Consider the following 19,587-nt stretch of genomic DNA (forward strand, 5'->3'; position numbering starts at 1 on the left):
ATTTCATACGGTGCAGCCTAAAACTTTGGGGCATGCTTGTTTGGTCACCCTGCCCTATTGAACCGTAAGCTACAAGAGGGCCACGTCTACTTTGTGCCCTACTGTGTACCCAGCACAACTAAATGAAGACTATTAAGAAGGCAACGACAGCCTTTGTGTGTTCTTTCCTTTTTAATTAGTTTCTTGGATTTAAATTTTCTTTCATTACATAAGTCATCTAATTCTCATTAGTGAAAAAGTATACAAATAAACAAAAAGTTTAAAATAGAAACACCCCTATACCACTAGTAATCCTTGGACTCTTTCAGGATGGTTTTTGTTTGTGTTTTTTTAATACGAATGCAGTGGTGCTGTTCATAGTGTTTTGTCAACTGGTTTTTCATACTAAACAATGTATCTTGACCATCTACCCTTGTTGATGAAGTACTTCTGCACCAAAATTTTTAAAACCTATGGTCTTCTAGCATATGGAAGACCCATAATACAGTTAGTAATTCATCTCCTAAGATCGGACACGAAGGTGTCTAATATTTTCTGCTGCAGTCCCCACGATGTGGTCGGGTCTTCGAACAGTCCCTGATTCTTTCCTTAGAGTCAGGTCCTTGCAGTGGAAGGGCTGGGTCAGAGAGAAGCCGCTCTCTTAAGACCTCGGACACGTATTTCCAGATGGCTCTCCTGGAAGTCCACACTGATCTGCGCTCCCCTCAGTTTTCTCGAAGCTGACCAGTCCTTTGAAAGTATCATGTGCGGGGAGGCAGAGGCCTGTCTGAGTCTGTCTGCCCTTCAATCCCTAGAAGAGAGAAGGCTTCTGCCAGCTCCTCCAGCAGATGAAGAACAAGCACTCGGAGCAGCCGGAGCCCGACATGATCACCATCTTCATTGGCACCTGGAACATGGGTGGGTCCACATGCCACCCCGCCTCCCGGCCCCTCCCCTGGGGTTCTGCTTTGCTGCCTCAAGCACCCTTACCTGTCTCCCCCCAAACCCCAGTCCCGAGACGTGGGTACCCATCCTGAGACAAGGGGTAAGAGAAACAAGCCCTGGGATTCTCATACCCCAAGTGCAGCTGAAATGGGTTACGTTGCTTGTCGAAGCTGGAAAGTCTGAATATATGGGTGAAGAGGCTCTTGGGCACCTGCCAGCCTTGGGCAGCTTGCCAAGGGGCTTCAGTCCTGGAAGGAAGAACTCCCTTTTTGATTTGGGCTGCCAGGTTTATTGAGCAAGAAAGAGAAAGAGAGATGATGCCTAGTTGAATTTGAATTTCATATAAACAACAAATTATTTTTTAGTATAGGTGTTTAGCTAGAAATAAATACATACTAAATACATATTATGATAAATATATATACTATATATATTTACATACTAATATGTACTAAGTATATATCATATACTAAATATATAAATATATTATACTGGATATAAATTATACTAAATAATTATTTAGTATAACTATTCGGCTAGAGATAAGTGCAAATATACACCAAACATGCATTGTACTAAATATACATAGTATATACTTCGGTGCTAATACAAATTTTTATACTAATATGAATTACACTAAATAATTATTTAGTGTAAATATTCAGCTAGAAATTTTAAAAAATTAAGTAGATACAGAATGTCTAGTTAATTTAAATTTTAGACAAACAGTTATTGCATGGGACATACTTATTCTAAAAATTATCCATTGTTTATCTGAAATTTGAATTTGACTGGGCATCTGTCTCGCCTGCTTCTGTCTGGAGCGGAGTCAGGACCACCTCCCCATGCAGCACAGTGTCACCCAGCAGCCCCCCGGGAGGAAGAGGCTGAGCTGAAGCCCTTCGTGGAGGGGGAGGGGGACAATCCGAAATAGAAACGCACCATGGGACTCCTGGCCTGTCGCTGGGTGGAGGATGGGCTGGCGTTCCAGGAGGGAAGTCAGGAGAGCTGCCCACCCCGATTCCACCAGCCCCTGCCTCCCCAGACCTTCACGCCCAGAGATTCCAGGGGCCACGGCAGCACTGAAGTAGAACCCTTGCCCAGTTCCTGTGTCCTTCTCTCCCCACCAGTGTTTCTTATTGGCCGCCTGATTTCCTCGGCTCTCACACTTGGGGGTTCATGCACGTGGGCACCGGCCCCTTCCCGTTTTTCCCTCTGCGAGCCTGGACGTCTTAGATTTGGCTGGGCATGGTTCAGGCCGGCATGGAAGGAGCTGGCCAGGGCCCTGCCGCACCCGGGCAGCATGCGAGGGTCTCCCCAAGCAGAGACCACCAGGCCCCAGGGTTTGTGCTCCCATCCTGAGCCACAGTGGGAGCAGAGCTCGGTGGCAGTCAAGTCACTCCAGTTCTTGGCTTCTTGGCACTTGTTAACCAAGAAAGTTATCTCTTTGAGAAAAAAGTTTACTCAACATCCAAGGGCATTTTGAGGGAAATAAATCTTTATCATCATTTCTTAATTGAGCTGTTTTAGCTCAGCTTTTGAAATGGCACTAGGGGGGCCTCCATGCTCTTCCATTTCTCTGGCTAACTCCCGCACACCTCTTGGTTTTCGGCTGAGATCTCTCTTGTGCAATGAAGGCACTGTTGTCTCCTAACCATGGGTTAGAAGCCTCCGTGCTAAACTTGTCAGCCTACAGCGTTCTCTCACCACCAATGGAATGTAAACTCCTCGATGCCCGTGTCTCAGTTATCACTAAAGCCCCAGAGACTAGGACAGTGTCTGACATCTTGTGTACTAGTTCAAGTTACGGAATCTTCAGGTGTTTCTAGTCTTTGTAACTTAACTCTATGTTTACAAAGAAATGTAACTGAGGGAATTACCTGGCAGTCTAGTGGTTAGGACCCCACACCTTCACTGCTGAGGGCCCGGGTTCAATCCCTGGTCAGGGAACTAAGATCCCGCAAGCTGTGCAGCGCTACCAAAAAAAAAGCATTGCTTTAAAACATCAGTATTTTTTTTTTAAAAATCTAAAAGAAAAAGAAAAGTAACTGAGTTCTCACCCTCCCTGACATCCTGGGGGATGACAGTACCTAGTTCTTTAAGGTATATTTCGTTGGGGGAACTGAATGGTTTCCAGTGACTATGTGAACCTCTCCCACCCCCCACGTCTGTTTTGAATTCTCCTGATGTACCTCTGACTCACTTGGTGTTGGGTTTTGCTGTTGAAGGTAACGCCCCCCCTCCCAAGAAGATCACGTCCTGGTTTCTCTCCAAGGGGCAGGGAAAGACGCGAGATGACTCTGCTGATTACATCCCCCATGACATTTACGTGATCGGCACCCAGGAGGACCCCCTGGGAGAGAAGGAGTGGCTGGAGATACTCAAACATTCCCTGCAAGAAATCACCAGCATGACTTTTAAAACAGTGAGCAGTGGCCACAGTCCTGGGTGGGACTCCGGGGCAGTGGGCTGGACAAATCAGAAGCATCTCAGAAGCAAGAATGTGCTCAGTGGCCCCCCCCCCACTTCCAGGGCCAGAGAGGGGCACCTGTATCCAGAAATTAATGGGGTCTATGAGCATTGCTCATCACTGGGGTCCTCCCTCTTCCCTGCCCGAGCTTGTAGGTCATCTTTACTTCATCGAAATCTCATCAGTGCCGGCTCTCATCTTTAAGACACTTTGTCTCATCTGTGAGGCATCCTTAGGAGTCCCCCAAAGTGTAGCGATTACAGACAGGGCGCCCCACGCCTGGGGCGAGGGATGGGTGTGCATCTCTTGCTCTGGGGTCAAGCACTGTGTCCTGGCCCAGGGTCACAGCCTTGTCCTCCCCGCCAGATCGCCATCCACACCCTCTGGAACATCCGCATAGTGGTGCTGGCCAAGCCCGAGCACGAGAACCGGATCAGCCACATCTGCACCAACAACGTGAAGACGGGCATCGCCAACACGCTGGGTGAGCGGGGGGGCTGTGTTCCCCGTAAGCTCGCTCCTGCCGACACGCGCGTGTCCATCCCACCTGGGATGGGTGGTCCTCCCAGCCTAAACGCCCTCGGGGTCTACACCAGTGCTTCTGGGCATCTGGCAGAATGTGGGTTCCGACTCAGTACGTCTCAGGAGGAGCCCGACATTCTGTTTCCAACGAGCTCCCAGGTGGTGTCAGCACTGCTAGTGCACGGACGCTACCTTGAGCGTCGCGGACCGAGGACGGGGGTTGACAGTCGTGCTGTGAAGGTCCAGGTAGTAAGTACTGTAAGCTTTTCAGTCCACGTGCACCTCCTCAGCCCTGCTGCTGACACACGAGAGTAGCCACAGGCAGCAGGAACATGAGTGAGCGCGGCCGTGTCCTAGAAAACTGTATTTACAAACAAGTCACGGGTCCAGCTTGGCCACAGACTGTAGGTTATGATGCCTGGTCTAGATCTAGACGGACTCAGGTTGGAGGTGGAAACATTGGTATCAGCTGTGAGCCTGTGGGGACCAGTCAGGGTGCTTCAGAGAATTGAAAACAGCAGAGGGCTGCATGCCTGTGAGTGTGAGTGTGTGAGTCAGTCTGTGTGTGTCTGTCAGTCTGTGTGTGTGAGTCTGTCAGTCTGTGTGTGTGTGTGTCTGTGTGTATGAGTCTGTGTGTGTGTGTGTGTGAGTCAGTCTGTGTGTGTCTGTCAGTCTGTCAGTCTGTGTGTCTGTGTGTGTGTGTGTGTGAGTGTCAGTCTGTGTGTATGAGTCTGTGTGTGTGTGTGTGAGTCAGTCTGTGTGTGTCTGTCAGTCTGTGTGTGTGTGTGTCTGTCAGTCTGTCAGTCTGTGTGTGTGAGTCTGTCACTGTGTGTGTGTGAGTCTGTGTGTGTCTGTCGGTCTGTGTGTGACGTGAGTGCGTGAGGGCAGGTGCACCCACACGGGGGCCGTGGGCTGAGGCTGAGGGCGAGGCCAGCGGTTTCTGGTGGCTGGTGTCAAGGACAGGACAGAGCCCCAGAGCTAAGAGGAAGTAGAATAACTGCTGGCATTGAACGTGAAAAGCTGTCTCAGCCTTTCTGCTGACAAACCGCAAGCTGCCCGCGTCCACACCCACCTGCCCTCCCTCCTTCCTGTGGCAGCTGCCCTGCTCCGAAGCCCACGCCCTCTGCTGCCCAGGAAGCTCCTCTAGTCCTCGATCCCTGGCCGCCTGGGCTGCCCGCCCCCTCCCACCAGCCCTTCCCCAGCCAGCAACGCGCTCCGACCGCCCGACACAAGGCAGAAGCGCACCTCGGCTGGCCTCCCCCCGGCCGCCGCCCCAGCCCTGGCTCCGGGGACGGAGCCGAGTGTGTCCCCAGCCCGCCAGCACGGTGCTGGGCCTGGGCTGCCGACCACCGCACGCGGCGGCCTGCTCCCACGGACAGACGGGCGGCACGACGCTTTCGGGAGCGAGCGGCCAGCAAAGCGTGTGTGGCGGGGGCTAGAGCAGGTCCAATACTACCTGAGACGGCGTCCAGGGGCCTCTCTGACTGGGGGGCATTGGGCCCCAAGTCCGAGGGCAGAGGAAGGGTCCTCATGGGAGGGGGGTTCCACGCAGGGGAACAGCGAAGCCAAGGCCCCGTGGTCCCTGGGCTCAGCTCTAGTGGGTGATGGGACAAGGCCAGAGAGGGAGGCAGGAGGCCTGGGCAGTCGGAGGGCAGCTTGGAGGTGGAGGAGTTCCCCTGTACCAGACCCTCCCTGCCTCCCCTCCCCCGTCTCCTGGGGCTGGTCTCCCCCCTTACCTCCCCCCGAATGGCTCCCAGCCATGGTCAGCACAGGGCAGGAGCTCAGTGAATGCCGGCTGACTGGCGGAAGATCTATGACCTCTTGGAGAGCTAAGACCTTGTACCCTGTGCAAGGCCGTGTGCTGAATGCTTTCCAACTATTACTTGATACAGGCGCCCTGTGCGGGCAGGGACTGTCATTAGTCCCATTCGCAGACAGGGCTCTGGAGGCTACAGTGATGTTCCCTAACCTGTCCGAGGCCCTGTGACAAGGAAGGGGTGGGCAGGGATTTAAACCCAGGCCGCACCGCAGGGTGGGGAGAAAGCTGAGAGGAGGGGCCTCCTGGGGGCGAGGGGAGCAGGGCTGCCTCACTGCCAGGGGCAGCGGGGTGGGGGGTCGGCGGGGGGGGGCGGGCAGGAGGCCCGGCCTGGCTCGGCCACTGGCTGGGCTGAGGCTCCCCTGAGTCCCGAGGGGCAGAGCCGGGTGATCTCCAGGGCCCTTTTGCTATCCAGCCCAGACAGAATGTCAGCCACTTGGGTGGTTTTAAATTTTGAGGACCAAATTCAAAAAAGGAAAAGGAAACAAGGGAAGTCAATTTTAATAATATATCTTATCAAACCTCATACGTTCAAAATATGACCATTTCAATAGGTATTCAATATAAAAATTTATTAGATATTTTACAGTCCGTCTTTGTTACCGAGGCTTACAATTCCGATGTGTCTTTTACACTTTTACATCTCAGTCTGGACCTGTACATCTCAAGTGCTCAGTACGTACGGCTCACAGATGCCGTGACGGGCGGAGCAGGTTCCCAGACTTCGGCATGTGTCAGAACCACCTAGAGCAGTGTTGGCAGACTTTCCCTCCAAAAGGCCAGAGAGTAAATATTTCAAGCTTTGCAGGTCATGCATGCCGTCTGTGTCGTAATTACTGGACTCTCTCTAGGGACGTAACTGTGTTCCAATAAGATGTTATTTATAGACACTGAAATTTGAATTTCATATAATTTTAATGTGTCACAAAATATTCTTCTTTTGATTTTCCCCCAACTGTTTAAAAACATACAAACCATTCTTAGCTGGTGGTGGGTCAGTGTCTGCCTAACCCCTGTCCTAGAGGACTTGTTAGACATGGATTACTGGCTCCCACTCCTGAAGCTCTGATTCAGCAGGTCCAGGGCGGGGCCTGAGATGTGTACTCCCAGCAAGTTCCCAGGTGGTGCTGATGCTGTTCTGGGGAACGTACTTTGAGGACCACTGGTCTCAGTGTGGGTTTCGGTCTCTCCAGGAAGCCGGAGTTAGCTGGTGGAAGGTCACCACCCGCTGCCCCCCAGCCCTGGGCTCCTCCTTCTGAATCTCCTTCTCAAGGTTTCTGGTTCCTTTTAATGGTCCTGCTTGGGCATGTGGAGAAACTAACACCCCCCCCCCCACTTTGAGGGAGATGCCAGGATGAGTTATCACCAGTAGCCTCCTCCCTCAGCCCTGCCGAGAACCCCAAGGTTGCTGGCCGCTCATCCCATTTTCCTGTTGTCCCGGAGGAACCTCGCCCTCTGGTCCCTACCACCTGTCCCATCTCCCACCCCAGATAAAGCTGTTCTGCTTTCTTCCTTGGCCTCCACTTTCCCACAGCGGCGCTCTCCCTCCCGACGAATGACATTGCTTCACCTTGATTTCCTGCCACTTGGCAGCTTTGCCCGTTTGATGCTCTGACTTCTTCCTCCCCCTCCCTTTAGGGAACAAGGGAGCCGTGGGGGTATCGTTCATGTTCAATGGAACCTCCTTGGGGTTTGTCAACAGCCACCTGACTTCCGGAAGCGAAAAGAAACTCAGGTAATGGAGCTCATCCCCCAGGAGCAGGGATTGGGGTTATTTGCCCAGACAGGCCTCAAACCCTAAACACCATAAGGACGGCTCAGTTACCATCAAAGGCAACTACAGCTACATCCACGTGTGGCTGAATCTTGCCTAAAGGACGGAACAGACATTTCCTCGTGTCACTAACCCAGCAGACACCTAAACACCACTCCATCTCTCAAGGGAAAACCTCATCTGGGGCGCCCTTACAGATGAAAGCGCATTGTGCCTGTTGGTGGCCCAGCCACGCAGACGGCCATCTAGAAGGCTGATGATTCCGAGTGCCTGCGGAGCGGATGCTCCCGGGGCCCCGGCCTGCGTTCCCAGTTCAGCCCAGGGGCTGCATGCGCGTGGTTTGCTGCAACAGGGCTGGAGATTTCCGTCTCACTCCCCGACATGCCCCCTCTGACTTCCTGGCACGGGCAGTAGGGAACCTATGCCCCTGTGCTAAGCTGGCTGCTTTTTTGTTTAGGCGAAACCAAAACTATATGAACATTCTCCGGTTTCTGGCTCTGGGAGACAAGAAGCTGAGCTCCTTTAACATCACTCACCGCTTCACCCACCTCTTCTGGCTCGGGGATCTCAACTACCGCGTGGAGCTGCCCGCCTGGGTGAGGGGCCGCCCTCCCGGGGCTGGGGACGCACAGGGCAGAGGCTCCCTGCATCAGCTCAGGGCGGAGGGTCAGGGAGACACACGACCGGGCCGGGCCAAGGCAGCTACTCCTCTGGGGCTCGACACTGGTCCCATCACGGAGCCGCTGCCTTTCTTTTTTTTTTTTCTGCTGCCTTTCTTTACGGCTGGCCTCTGCTCACGCCTACTTGCCACATAACTGTCCCGGCCACCCCTCCTCACCACCTGTCTGCCGCTCTGGTCCTCTGGCTAACCAGCAGTGGCCCCTCGACTTGCCAGTCCCAGGTCCCCAGGAAAGGCTGAAGTCTGCAGAGACCAGCTCCATTTTCTCCCCAAATCACGGGTTACCGGGCAGCCTAAGGAAGGCATTCCTGAAGTTGGATGCCCATCCAATGAGCAGCAGTCAGAGGGGCCACATGGCACAGATGGCCTTGCTCACTCAAGGAGGGCAGAAGATTCCCTGGGAAGGGAGTGGGCAGGCATGGCCCCTGGACACGCCTGGAGCGAGACTCGGTTGCTTCTGAAAGATGGTGCAGAGGCCAGGCATGGGAGGAGAACCGTCTGCCCCTTGTGTACCAGGAATACTCTGGCACTGCTGTCTGTGAGGGGAGAGGGGACGGCAGAAACGGACCTGATTTTACAGGGCAGGAGAGGCTCCTGGAGCACAAGCGGCCTGAGAAAATGGCCTTGGGTCGGTTACAGGCCTCTGACAGTTGAGACTGAACTCGGGCCTTCGGACTCCCCTCCCAGATGTTTTCCCAGCCCTCCCACATCCCTCGGGACCTCCTCGGCCTGTCGCTGGCACAGCCGCTTTTAGGGCCCGTCTGTGCCCCACCTCCCCCTCCCCGGCCCCTCCCTGCCTCACAGGATGCTCTTCGGGAGCTTTCCTTCTCTCCCTCCTGACTGAGCAGGCAGAGGGCAGAGGGGAGAGGGGTGGACAGAGGCCCCACAAATCCCGACCCTTCACAGTTTAAGGGGCCGTCCACCCACTCACTCCCCAGGAGGTCGGCCAGGTGCATTCGCCAGAGCGGAGGCAATGTAAGTCTCAGGAGAGAGGACAGCCGGATTCCAAGGATGGCACACCCCACCGATATCACACCGACTCTCGGAGTCCGAGCCCGGATCACGGAGGCCCAATGCCCATAGCTTCGGGGGCTGGGGTTTCAGATCCTGTCATGGCTTTACAATAGGCTGTCTCACAGAGAGAACAGACAGCAAGGGAAACATACCTACCCATCTAGGGAAGCCTTATAAAAATGATGCTAGAAGTCGGTGCACAAAAATAGTATCCCTCTGTAGAGTTAGACTAGCCAGGAGCTTATGTTACTGAGTTGTTATTTCACTATGATTGCAGGGTTGTCCGTATAAAACGGTTGAGTGTGAATAAGCACCAGCCCAACATCCCTGGGACCAGGGTCTAGCGCAGCTTCGGGGACTCGGGTCCTGGCGCACCAGGCAGGAAGGTGGCAATGTGCCTCTTACCATGTTGGTGAAAGGGTTGTCTCACCAGTGGCTTGGCCGTGTCTTTGCTCCAGGAGGCAGAAACCATCATCCAGAAGATCAAGCAGCAGCAGTACGCAGACCTCCTGTCCCATGACCAGCTGCTCATGGAGAGAAAGGAGCGGAAGGTTTTCTTGCACTTCGGTGAGAACTGCCATCCTCTCTCGCGGGCCCTCTCTCCCCAGCATTCTGTCTCCCCTTTTCCCAAGTATCCTCACCGGGGGGAAGGATTACGCCTGGAAAAGAGGGAAACTTGGCCAGACGTGAAACATGGGAAATCAAAACTGAAACCGTGGTTTTGTTTGGTTTCAGAGGAGGAAGAAATCACATTCGCCCCCACTTACCGTTTTGAAAGACTGACTCGGGACAAATACGCCTACACTAAGCAGAAAGCCACAGGGGTGAGTCCTGTTCCCCGCCCTCCATCTCCACCCCCCTTGCACACCTCACCCCTCTTTTGTCCATTCCCATAAAGGTGAACAGGAAGTGAAGAGCCCCCTCATCCACTAGGTAGCAAAAAATGTAATAAAACTAGAAATCATATGTTGATCGTGTCACAGAGCAAAACCCTTCCCTAAGGAGAGGCTGGGCAACCAGACATGCATGCTGCAAGGAGTTGCCCCATGACGCTTCTGTCCGTGCGTGTGCGTGTGTGCGCGCATGTGTGTGTGTGTGAATATGCCACATCTTTTTTATCCATTCATCTGTCAGTGGACATTGAGGTTGCTTCCATGTCCTGGCTATTGTAAATAGTGCTGCAGTGAACATCGGAGTGCATGTATTTTTTTGAATGAGAGTTTTCTCCGGATATTTGCCCAGGAGTGGGATTGCAGGATGATATGGCAACTCTACTTTTAGTTTTTTAAGGAACCTCCATACTGTTCTCTATAGTGGCTGTATCAATTTACATTCCCACCAACAGTGTAGGAGGGTTCCTTTTTCCCCACATCCTCTCCAGCATTTATTTGTAGACTTTTTGATGATGGCCATTCTGACCAGTGTGAGGAGATACCTCATTGCAGTTTTGATTTACTTTTCTCTAGTAATTAGTGATATTGAGCATCTTTTCATGTACCTGTTGGCCATCTGTATGTCTTCTTTGGAGAGATGTCTGTTTAGGTCTTCTGCTCATTTTTTGATTTGGTTGTTTGCTTTTTTGATATTAGGCTGTATGAGCTGTTTGTATATTTTGTCTCTTTTTTAAGTCCTGTACTCAAATATATTTGCTAATCTGCCAAGTCAGTCATCATTACACAAGCTTCTTTGCTGCAGGACTTATCAGAGCCTTTACGGTTTATGAGCATGTGGTTCTCTATGGGAAAATTCGTGTGCCAAACTCAATTGGTCATGAAATATCAATTAATATCTTATGAGACCACTTGTGTTCCACAGAACAGTGTTTGTGGAAACTGTAATAAAGCATCCCTTCATTCTTGTTCAACAGATATTTACCGATGACCTATGATGGGCTGGGCACTGTCCTAGGTCGTGGGAGATCAAAGATGAATCAGATGTCTGCCCTCAAAGAGTTTGTAGTAGGAAAGACAAGACAAGATAAATACACAACTAACTAACCAGAGATGGAATATAATGCGTTGCCCGATGCTGTGTGGAGCGGTCACAGAGGGAAATGACCATCAGGGCAGGGAAGGATCGGGGAGGCTTCTTGAAGAGGGGCCACTTGGGGTGCCTGAAGGGTGCTTGGATTTCAACAAGACAAGGGCTGAGGGGGCCTGATCCACTTCAGGTAGAAAGAATTGCCGGAGCAGATGCCAAGGCAGGAAATTCTGGCATCCATCCCCTTCTGGGGCCCAACCCAGGGGAGCCAGCCCCATGCCGGGTCCTGGGGGTTAGAGGTGCGGCAGTGATGAGCTTCCCTGGGGCCACTAGAGACCTGGGGAAATAGAGAACATTCTGGGCATGACCTGGACTCAGGGGCACATGGGAGACTGGATGGAAGTGGGAGAGAAAGGCCAAGAGTTGGGGAGATGCCAGAACAAAGCAGGAGTTAGAGAAAAAAAAAAACACACTGAGAGGAGGAGAGCAGACTCAGGACTGCTGCCGTGACAAGGCTGAGACCTGGGGCAGGACACCTTGTGAGGTGCCCACTGGCTGCTGTGTGCCTGGGCTCGTCTGGTTTAAAGGCACCCTCGGGGCAGGTCCCTGGGGGTACATTTGGAGGCAGTGAAGGGATGGTCTGGTGGGATTTGAATATGAGGAGAAAGAAACTGGGGCCTGAGGTGGCAGAGAGGGGGGTCCTTGATGCCAGGCAAAGCGTCTTCACCTGTTTGATGGGCACCTGTTTCAGCAAGCCACTGCAAGTTCTGCTGAGGGGCCAGCAGTGTCACAGTGATACACAGAGAAGACTGGTCTGCGTCAGTGTAAAGGATGTGGATGATGCAGGGGACCCATGAGGAGGCCAGTATGGAGGCTCCAGCTGAGAAATAACTGGGCCTGGAGCTGGGGGGAGCCCGTGAAAATGAAAGAAAAGGAGGAAAGCAGGATATGTTGATAGATCTGATTGACGTTGATAGAAACTGTGAAATCAGAAGGCAGGGCTGGCTCGGAGGGGAAAAATAGAGCTTGTTTTCAGATTTACTGTATAACATGACTGGAAAATCCCAGAGAAAACATCCAGAAGGCAGCTGAAAATACTAGACTGATACTAGGGCTGAGTTGTAGATTTGGGAGTTGTCTGCACAGAGAAGATGGTCAGATCCATGGGAGTAGATGAGGTCATCAAGGAGTACATGGACGATGGAAATAGAAGAGCTGTGGACAGATTTGGGGGTCATCTCCATTGAGAGAGGAGAGGAAGAAGCAGAGACAACAAAAGAGACCAAAAAAACCGTGTGTGTAGGTGGTGGGAGGGCCCAGCAGGCAGCTCGCAGCATCACAGAAGCCGGGGCTGAGAGACTTGCCAGGATCAGTGGTCACCAGCATGGAATGTGAGTCAAGGAGAACGTGTGTGGTCATTGGAACCTTGCACAAGCAGCTGGACTTGGGTTCAGGGATTGGGTGGACACTAAAAGAACGGTTGACATAGAGTCTTGGAGGTGAAATCCAGACCGCAAGAGGGTAAGCGTGGCTCTTTACCAAGAGTATGCAGGTGAATCACTGGTGAAGCTTTTCAGAAATACAGATGCCGGGACCTCCTCCGCAGAGGTTCTGATGCAGCAGGTCCAGGGGTGGGGCCCTGCTTTCTGGGTCCCTGTAAAGCTCCACCAGCAATTGACCGGAGCAGCCAATGCTGAGAACTGCAGTGTTACGAAGTAATAGTCTGGCAGCATCTATGAAATCTAAACATGCACCTACCCTATTCAGCAATTCCACTTTGTTGTATACCTGAGGGAAAGTGGTGCATTTGTTCACCCGACGACAGATACAGGGGTGTTTATAGCAGCTTTGTTTATAATGTCCAAAAACTGGGAACAACCCTATTTCCATCAATATTAGAATAGATCGATGCAGTTTATACATACAATGGAATACAACTACGCAATAAAATGAAAGAACTTATACAAGCAACAGGGTGAAGAAGGTTGAAAGAAGACAAATGCAGAAGAATATATACTGAATAAGTCCATTTATAAGTTCAAGAGTTGGCAAAATTAATCAATGGAGACATTAGCCCCAGTAGTGTTTACCTCTCAGAGGCAGTATTGACAAGGAAGGGGCCTGAGGGAACCCTTTGGGATGATGGACATTTTCTATATCTTGATCTGGGTAGTGGTTAAATGGGCGTATACAAATGTAATAGATCCTCAAGCCATACAGTGTAGATTACTACACTTTACTCTATGTAGGTTGTACCTCAAGTTAAAAAAGAGTAAATGGGCAGTCCAGGAGTAGAGGCAGTGAAAACAGAACATTCTTGAAAGAAAATTGGCAAAAAGAAGAAAAGAGAAAAGTAATGGAAGGCTCTTTTAGGATGAGAACGTTCATGTTTGTAGGCAGAGGAGAAAGAGCTAGAACTTAAGTGGAAAATGATATTCCTTAAGGAGCGTTGTTATCATTGCCGGTTTGCCTTGTCTGTCGCACCAAGTGGACATCTTACTCACAGTGTAGCTTGGAGAGGGCTCATCATAGTACATGTTGTTTGAAAGATTAGATGGGTATGTGGAGGGCTGGATGGATATGTGGATGGGTAAGTGGATAGATGGATGGATGGATGGATGGATGGATGGATGGATGGATGGATGGATAGGTAGATGAGGGATGGATGTGTGAGTTGACGGGTAGGTAAGTGGATGGATGGATGTGTGAATGAGTGTGTGGATGGATGGTAAGTATATAGGTGGATGAATGGGTGCGGGGGGTACTTGGAGTGTGTTATTAAAGTGAGTGGCTGGGTTGAATATACAGGTAGAGGGGTTCATCTGAGTCAGAAAAAAAAAGGTAAGAGAATGTAAAAATATAAGAGATTCTGAAATAGTGAGGAGGGTAAGGAAGCACAGCCAGGTGAATCGATCTCATTCTAAAACAGGAGTCCAGGTGTCTGAAAGTGTGGGGCGTGGCCGTGGAGCTAGGACTTAAGGCAGGCGGAAAGGGTTTAAAGCCACCTCTGGGGAAATCCTATAAAAACCAGCAGCAGATGAATCGAGGATTACAGATGCAATGCCTCAATCTCTTCTTTTACAACGTATCTTTTAAAGTAGCATGCATTTTACAGAGCTTTGACTTTGACTTGCAGATGAAGTACAACTTACCCTCCTGGTGTGACCGAGTCCTCTGGAAGTCTTACCCTCTGGTGCACGTGGTGTGTCAGTCCTACGGTGAGTGGCAAGTTGAGAGGTCTGACTGCCCTAAACTAAAGGACTCCAGTCTGTCCATCTGTAAAATGGGAGAACTCCCTGCAACCCCAGTCAGGTGACCTTAAAGAGGTGATGCATCCTGTCCCATCTTGGGCTGCAACAGAATAACTATCTTCTGGTTTGGGAAACATTTGAATTATGAAGCACTTTTTAAATTTAAATTTATTTATTTATTTATTTTTGGCTCTGTTGGGTCTTCATTTCTGTGCGAGGGCTTTCTCTAGTTGCGGCGAGCGGGGGCCACTCTTCATCGCGGTGCACGGGCCTCTCACTATCGCGGCCTCTCTTGCTGCGGAGCACAGGCTCCAGACGCGCAGGCTCAGTAGTTGTGGCTCACGGGCCTAGTTGCTCCGCGGCATGTAGGATCTTCCCAGACCAGGGCTCGAACCCGTGTCCCTTGCATTGGCAGGCAGATTCTCAACCACTGCGCCACCAGGGAAGCCCTATGGAGCACTTTTTAAAACAAATCTAGATTTATTTTTTTGAAAAGAGCCTATTAGGTTTGAACCATATAAAAGTGGTGTTTTCATAGATCAAAAATCGTTACCTATTGGAAATTCATATGGTTCAACCGAATGCAAATCATGAGTACACACATGTGTTTGGGGGAGATTTAAAGATAAACTGGGTTAAATTGATGACAAAGACACAAGATGCGATATTAAGATAAATAATTATGGAAAAGTTATCCACCCCCGTTTCACCCCCACAGAGTGGAGGTTTTGTTGCTGCCCAGTGGCCACCTTCCTGGCTCCCACCCTCTGTGGGGACCAGCAAATCCCCACGTTCAATTCAGGTCCCATAAAGTTGAACTGGTTTCCATTCCTTCCTTTTGTGCATGCCTTCTGCTGCCCAGAAGGGACCAGAGCAGCTACCCTGGGCTAGTTTAAGGCACGCACCCTGCAGTCCCCTGGCCTCTGAGCTCTGTCCCCAGGAGGGACTTCACTCCCCTTTAGATGCGCGGAAAGGCAACCCACTCCCACAGCCAAGGAACTGTTCTGCTTCAAAACCTACAAAGGCCCACATCCCACCCTCTGCACTCAGCCTCCTCCCTTGTATGTCCCCTCCTCATACCCCATCCACACCCGCACTCTCCAGGCCTGTGACCCTTCCTGCCGCCGGCCATCACCCCGGTCCTCTCTCAGCGCTGCCTCTGTCCCTCGTCCTGCAGCTCCACGAGTCCTGCCAATTCTGCAGTCGAGTCTGCCTTCCAGCCACCCTCTGCAGAAATTCAGGAGAAAGTGGTGGCTTGTGGCATTACTGCTTTTTGAGCCTAAATCCGGTTTTCAAAACGACCCTATCATGGAGGTTTTTAGAAAGAAGGAGGGAGACTTGTCTGCAAGTGGCATTGAGGAGCTAGGAGGACATAGCTGCTCCCTGTCTGGGCCGTGCATTAGCGAGGGAGAGGAAAGCCAGACCTCGCCTGGGAGGCTGCAGCGACTTCCAGGAAGGACCAGGTTTGAAACATGAAGGGCAAGTTTAAAGAAGTAGGGAATTTTGCTAACAGTATTTCATGGAATGCTGGAGGAGGGTTTAATGAGTTGTGAGTGGGCAGGAAATTGGGAGAGAAAAGGGGATGAATGTCCAGAGCTCAGGAAATGGGGGTAAACTTTGAGCTTGAGTCTCATGGTGGTGACATCAATAGCATGTATCAGTTATCTATCGCTGCGTAACAACTACCTTAATATTTGCTTATCATCCAGCAGGCTAGTTCAGGCTGCTGCTTCCTGGTCCTGGGATTCCCAGCTGACAGTCCCAGATGTGGAAGTACTTTTTAGGTCTCTGCTTGCCTCACATTTACTAATGTCCTATTGGTTAAAGGAAGTCACCCGGCCAAGCCCAGACTCACTGTGGGAGGGTGGACCCACAGGTCGTGGTTATAGGGAGGCCACCTAGGTAGGAGTCCACCTCCCAGGTTTCAGGCACGGTTGCTGTAGTGCTAATGCTATCACGGTCAATACACATCTAAAGTATTTTTAAGAACATTTTTTAAAACTCTGCTTGTCCACCCTTTAACTTCCCCTCTTCTGTTGCCACCACAAACTTGCAGCCCCTCACTCGGCCTGACTCCTGCTCGTCCATCATCTCCTGCTTCACGCAGCACCAGGTCCTCGCTGACTTCTTCCTGCCAGTGGCCAAACTTGCTCTGGACTGCTGCCCGTCCTACACCTTGCCTCCTGTCTCGGGGAAGGGATGCCCTCCTCCTTGCCTGGATAAGCTTTTCACCTGGGCCCTTTGCTCCATGCTCTCCTTCTAGCCCAGTCCCAGCATCCCCACTGTCCCCAGTCCCAGCATCCCCACTGTCCCCAGTCCCAGCATCCCCACTGTCCCCAGTCCCAGCACCTCCACTGTCCCCAGTCCCAGCATCCCCACTGTCCCCAGTCCCAGCATCCCCGCTGTCCCCAGTCCCAGCATCCCCGCTGTCCCCAGTCCCAGCATCCCCACTGTCCCCAGTCCCAGCACCTCCACTGTCCCCAGTCCCAGCATCCCCACTGTCCCCAGTCCCAGCATCCCCGCTGTCCCCAGTCCCAGCATCCCCACTGTCCCCAGTCCCAGCACCTCCATTGTCCCCAGTCCCAGCAACCCCACTGTCCCCAGTCCCAGCACCTCCACTGTCCCCAGTCCCAGCATCCCCACTGTCCCCAGTCCCAGCATCCCCACTGTCCCCAGTCCCAGCATCCCCACTGTCCCCAGTCCCAGCATCCCCGCTGTCCCCAGTCCCAGCATCCCCGCTGTCCCCAGTCCCAGCACCTCCACTGTCCCCAGTCTCAGCATCCCCACTGTCCCCAGTCCCAGCACCTCCACTGTCCCCAGTCCCAGCATCCCCACTGTCCCAGTCCCAGCATCCCCACTGTCCCCAGTCCCAGCATCCCCACTGTCCCCAGTCCCAGCACCTCCACTGTCCCCAGTCCCAGCATCCCCACTGTCCCCAGTCCCAGCATCCCCGCTGTCCCCAGTCCCAGCATTCCCGCTGTCCCCAGTCCCAGCATCCCCACTGTCCCCAGTCCCAGCACCTCCACTGTCCCCAGTCTCAGCATCCCCACTGTCCCCAGTCCCAGCACCTCCACTGTCCCCAGTCCCAGCATCCCCACTGTCCCAGTCCCAGCATCCCCACTGTCCCCAGTCCCAGCATCCCCACTGTCCCCAGTCCCAGCACCTCCACTGTCCCCAGTTCCAGCATCCCCACTGTCCCCAGTCCCAGCATCCCCACTGTCCCCAGTCCCAGCATCCCCACTGTCCCCAGTCCCAGCACCTACACTGTCCCCAGTCCCAGCACCTCCACTGTCCCCAGTCCCAGCATCCCCACTGTCCCCAGTCCCAGCACCTCCACTGTCCCCAGTCCCAGCATCCCCACTGTCCCCAGTCCCAGCACCTCCACTGTCCCCAGTCCCAGCAACCCCACTGTCCCCAGTCCCAGCACCTCCACTGTCCCCAGTCCCAGCATCCCCACTGTCCCCAGTCCCGGCATCCCCACTGTCCCCAGTCCCAGCAACCCCACTGTCCCCAGTCCCAGCACCTCCACTGTCCCCAGTCCCAGCAACCCCACTGTCCCCAGTCCCAGCACCTCCACTGTCCCCAGTCCCAGCATGCCACTGTCTTTCTTCTTCTCATTCTCTTTCTCCATCCATCTCACTGTTGTTTCAAGTTGTCTTTTTGACGGTTGTTTGCAAGCGAGCAATTTTTTTTTCCTGTTTATTGGCCATCTATAGTTCTCTTGTGAATTTTCTGCCCATATCCTTTGGTTGGCAGAGGAGTGGTATGTTTATTTTTTCTTTGCTGATTTGTAAAAGCTGTATCGGGAAGGACTTACATCTGTTTATTGCCTTCTCGGTCTCCTGTGCTGTGTCTCCTTTGCCCACTGATGCTGCGTGTGTCCTGGAGTTTCATCCTCATCTCTTGTCATCCTTCATGTCTTCCCGGCGGGGCCAAAGCGTCCTCGAGGCCTCTGCTTCCACCTAACGTCATGACTCCAAATCTGACGATAAATCTCCAGCCCTGAGTACCCAGCCAGACATTTCCACGTGACATATCAAAAGCACTTAGGACTCAGGATTCCTAGACCTCTGCTCTTTCTCTTACCCCCTCCAAACATGCTCTGCTGCCTTCCCTTCTCATCTAAGCACGAAGCTCCTTAAAAAAGTCGTCTACACTCAGTGTCTGCACTTTATCGCCTTCCACTCTCTCCCAAAATGGCACCTTCAATGGAAGGTGCCATTTCTCACTGATGGGTTCAGTGACGCTAAATCCCCATCCCACTCTGGGCTGTGAGTGCCTCATCAATACAACAAAATGCTTAGACCAGAAAAAGCTCCACAGTTCATACACGCAATGATCTATATATTTAAAAACTCCCAAGTCTTTAGGAAAAACTACTACAGCCACAATTAGCCATGGAGGAGACAGGGTCCCACTCTTTCACTACTTCCAAGCGCGGTTATGGAAGGTCAATGGAACAACAGGTACAAAACCATGAAACTTCTGGAGGCTTCCATAAGTGCAAGTTGATTTCTGCTGTGCGTTTACCATCCTTGGCTTGACCAGAAGGGTTTCTCCTTCCCTGCTCAGAAATTCCTTCCCTCCCCTGCAGGCAGCACCAGTGACATCATGACAAGTGACCACAGCCCTGTTTTTGCCACATTTGAGGCAGGAGTCACCTCCCAGTTTGTCTCCAAGAACGGTAAGCGGTGGGTGGTGTCCATCCCTCTGTTCTCCATGCGGACAGAAGGCCTGGGTGCTCATCTTCTGGTTGCAGCAATCAGTTGTCTGTGTTAGATAAAGGCTTATCCTTCCAGGCAAGTCCACAGTCCATCCATCGGGTCCCTTCATGTCCAAACCGTATCATGATTTCAGTCCAGATCATGTTCTTGCTCTCTTTGGCAAATATGCCAGCTTTTTTTAAGCTTCAATGTTAATACAGTCTTTAAAATTGGGAAAATGAGCGTTTTCCAAGGTGTGGCACATGTGCCACCAAAGACAATTCTGGGTGGGACGTGGATGAACATTTATTAGTAACGCATTTATTTTAATATGTTTTAAATATGACTCTTCTGTGTAAGGCAAGAAACACTGGTTTTCCGTTTAGTCTTATGATATATCTTTTTATTTAAATATGTTTATTTACGTTTTAAAAGTGAGTCTATTTAAAGAAAA

At 51.8% G+C, this 19,587-nt stretch overlaps 1 protein-coding gene across 2 annotated transcripts in view; it reads left to right on the forward strand.

Moving 5' to 3' along the window:
* Positions 1–19,587, forward strand: part of INPP5D (inositol polyphosphate-5-phosphatase D) — a 129,471-nt gene that overhangs the window by 90,726 nt on the left and 19,158 nt on the right. For both annotated transcript variants that reach the window (XM_059927497.1, XM_059927498.1), the window contains 9 exons: positions 795–897; positions 3,153–3,349; positions 3,761–3,878; positions 7,371–7,467; positions 7,964–8,102; positions 9,658–9,766; positions 9,935–10,023; positions 14,316–14,397; positions 19,025–19,114. In XM_059927497.1, the coding sequence (XP_059783480.1) occupies positions 795–897; positions 3,153–3,349; positions 3,761–3,878; positions 7,371–7,467; positions 7,964–8,102; positions 9,658–9,766; positions 9,935–10,023; positions 14,316–14,397; positions 19,025–19,114 (1,024 nt within the window). The remainder of the gene's footprint in view (positions 1–794; positions 898–3,152; positions 3,350–3,760; positions 3,879–7,370; positions 7,468–7,963; positions 8,103–9,657; positions 9,767–9,934; positions 10,024–14,315; positions 14,398–19,024; positions 19,115–19,587) is intronic.

This window comes from Balaenoptera ricei, chromosome 7 (assembly GCF_028023285.1).
Source record: "Balaenoptera ricei isolate mBalRic1 chromosome 7, mBalRic1.hap2, whole genome shotgun sequence".
NCBI classification, from domain to species: domain Eukaryota; kingdom Metazoa; phylum Chordata; class Mammalia; order Artiodactyla; family Balaenopteridae; genus Balaenoptera; species Balaenoptera ricei.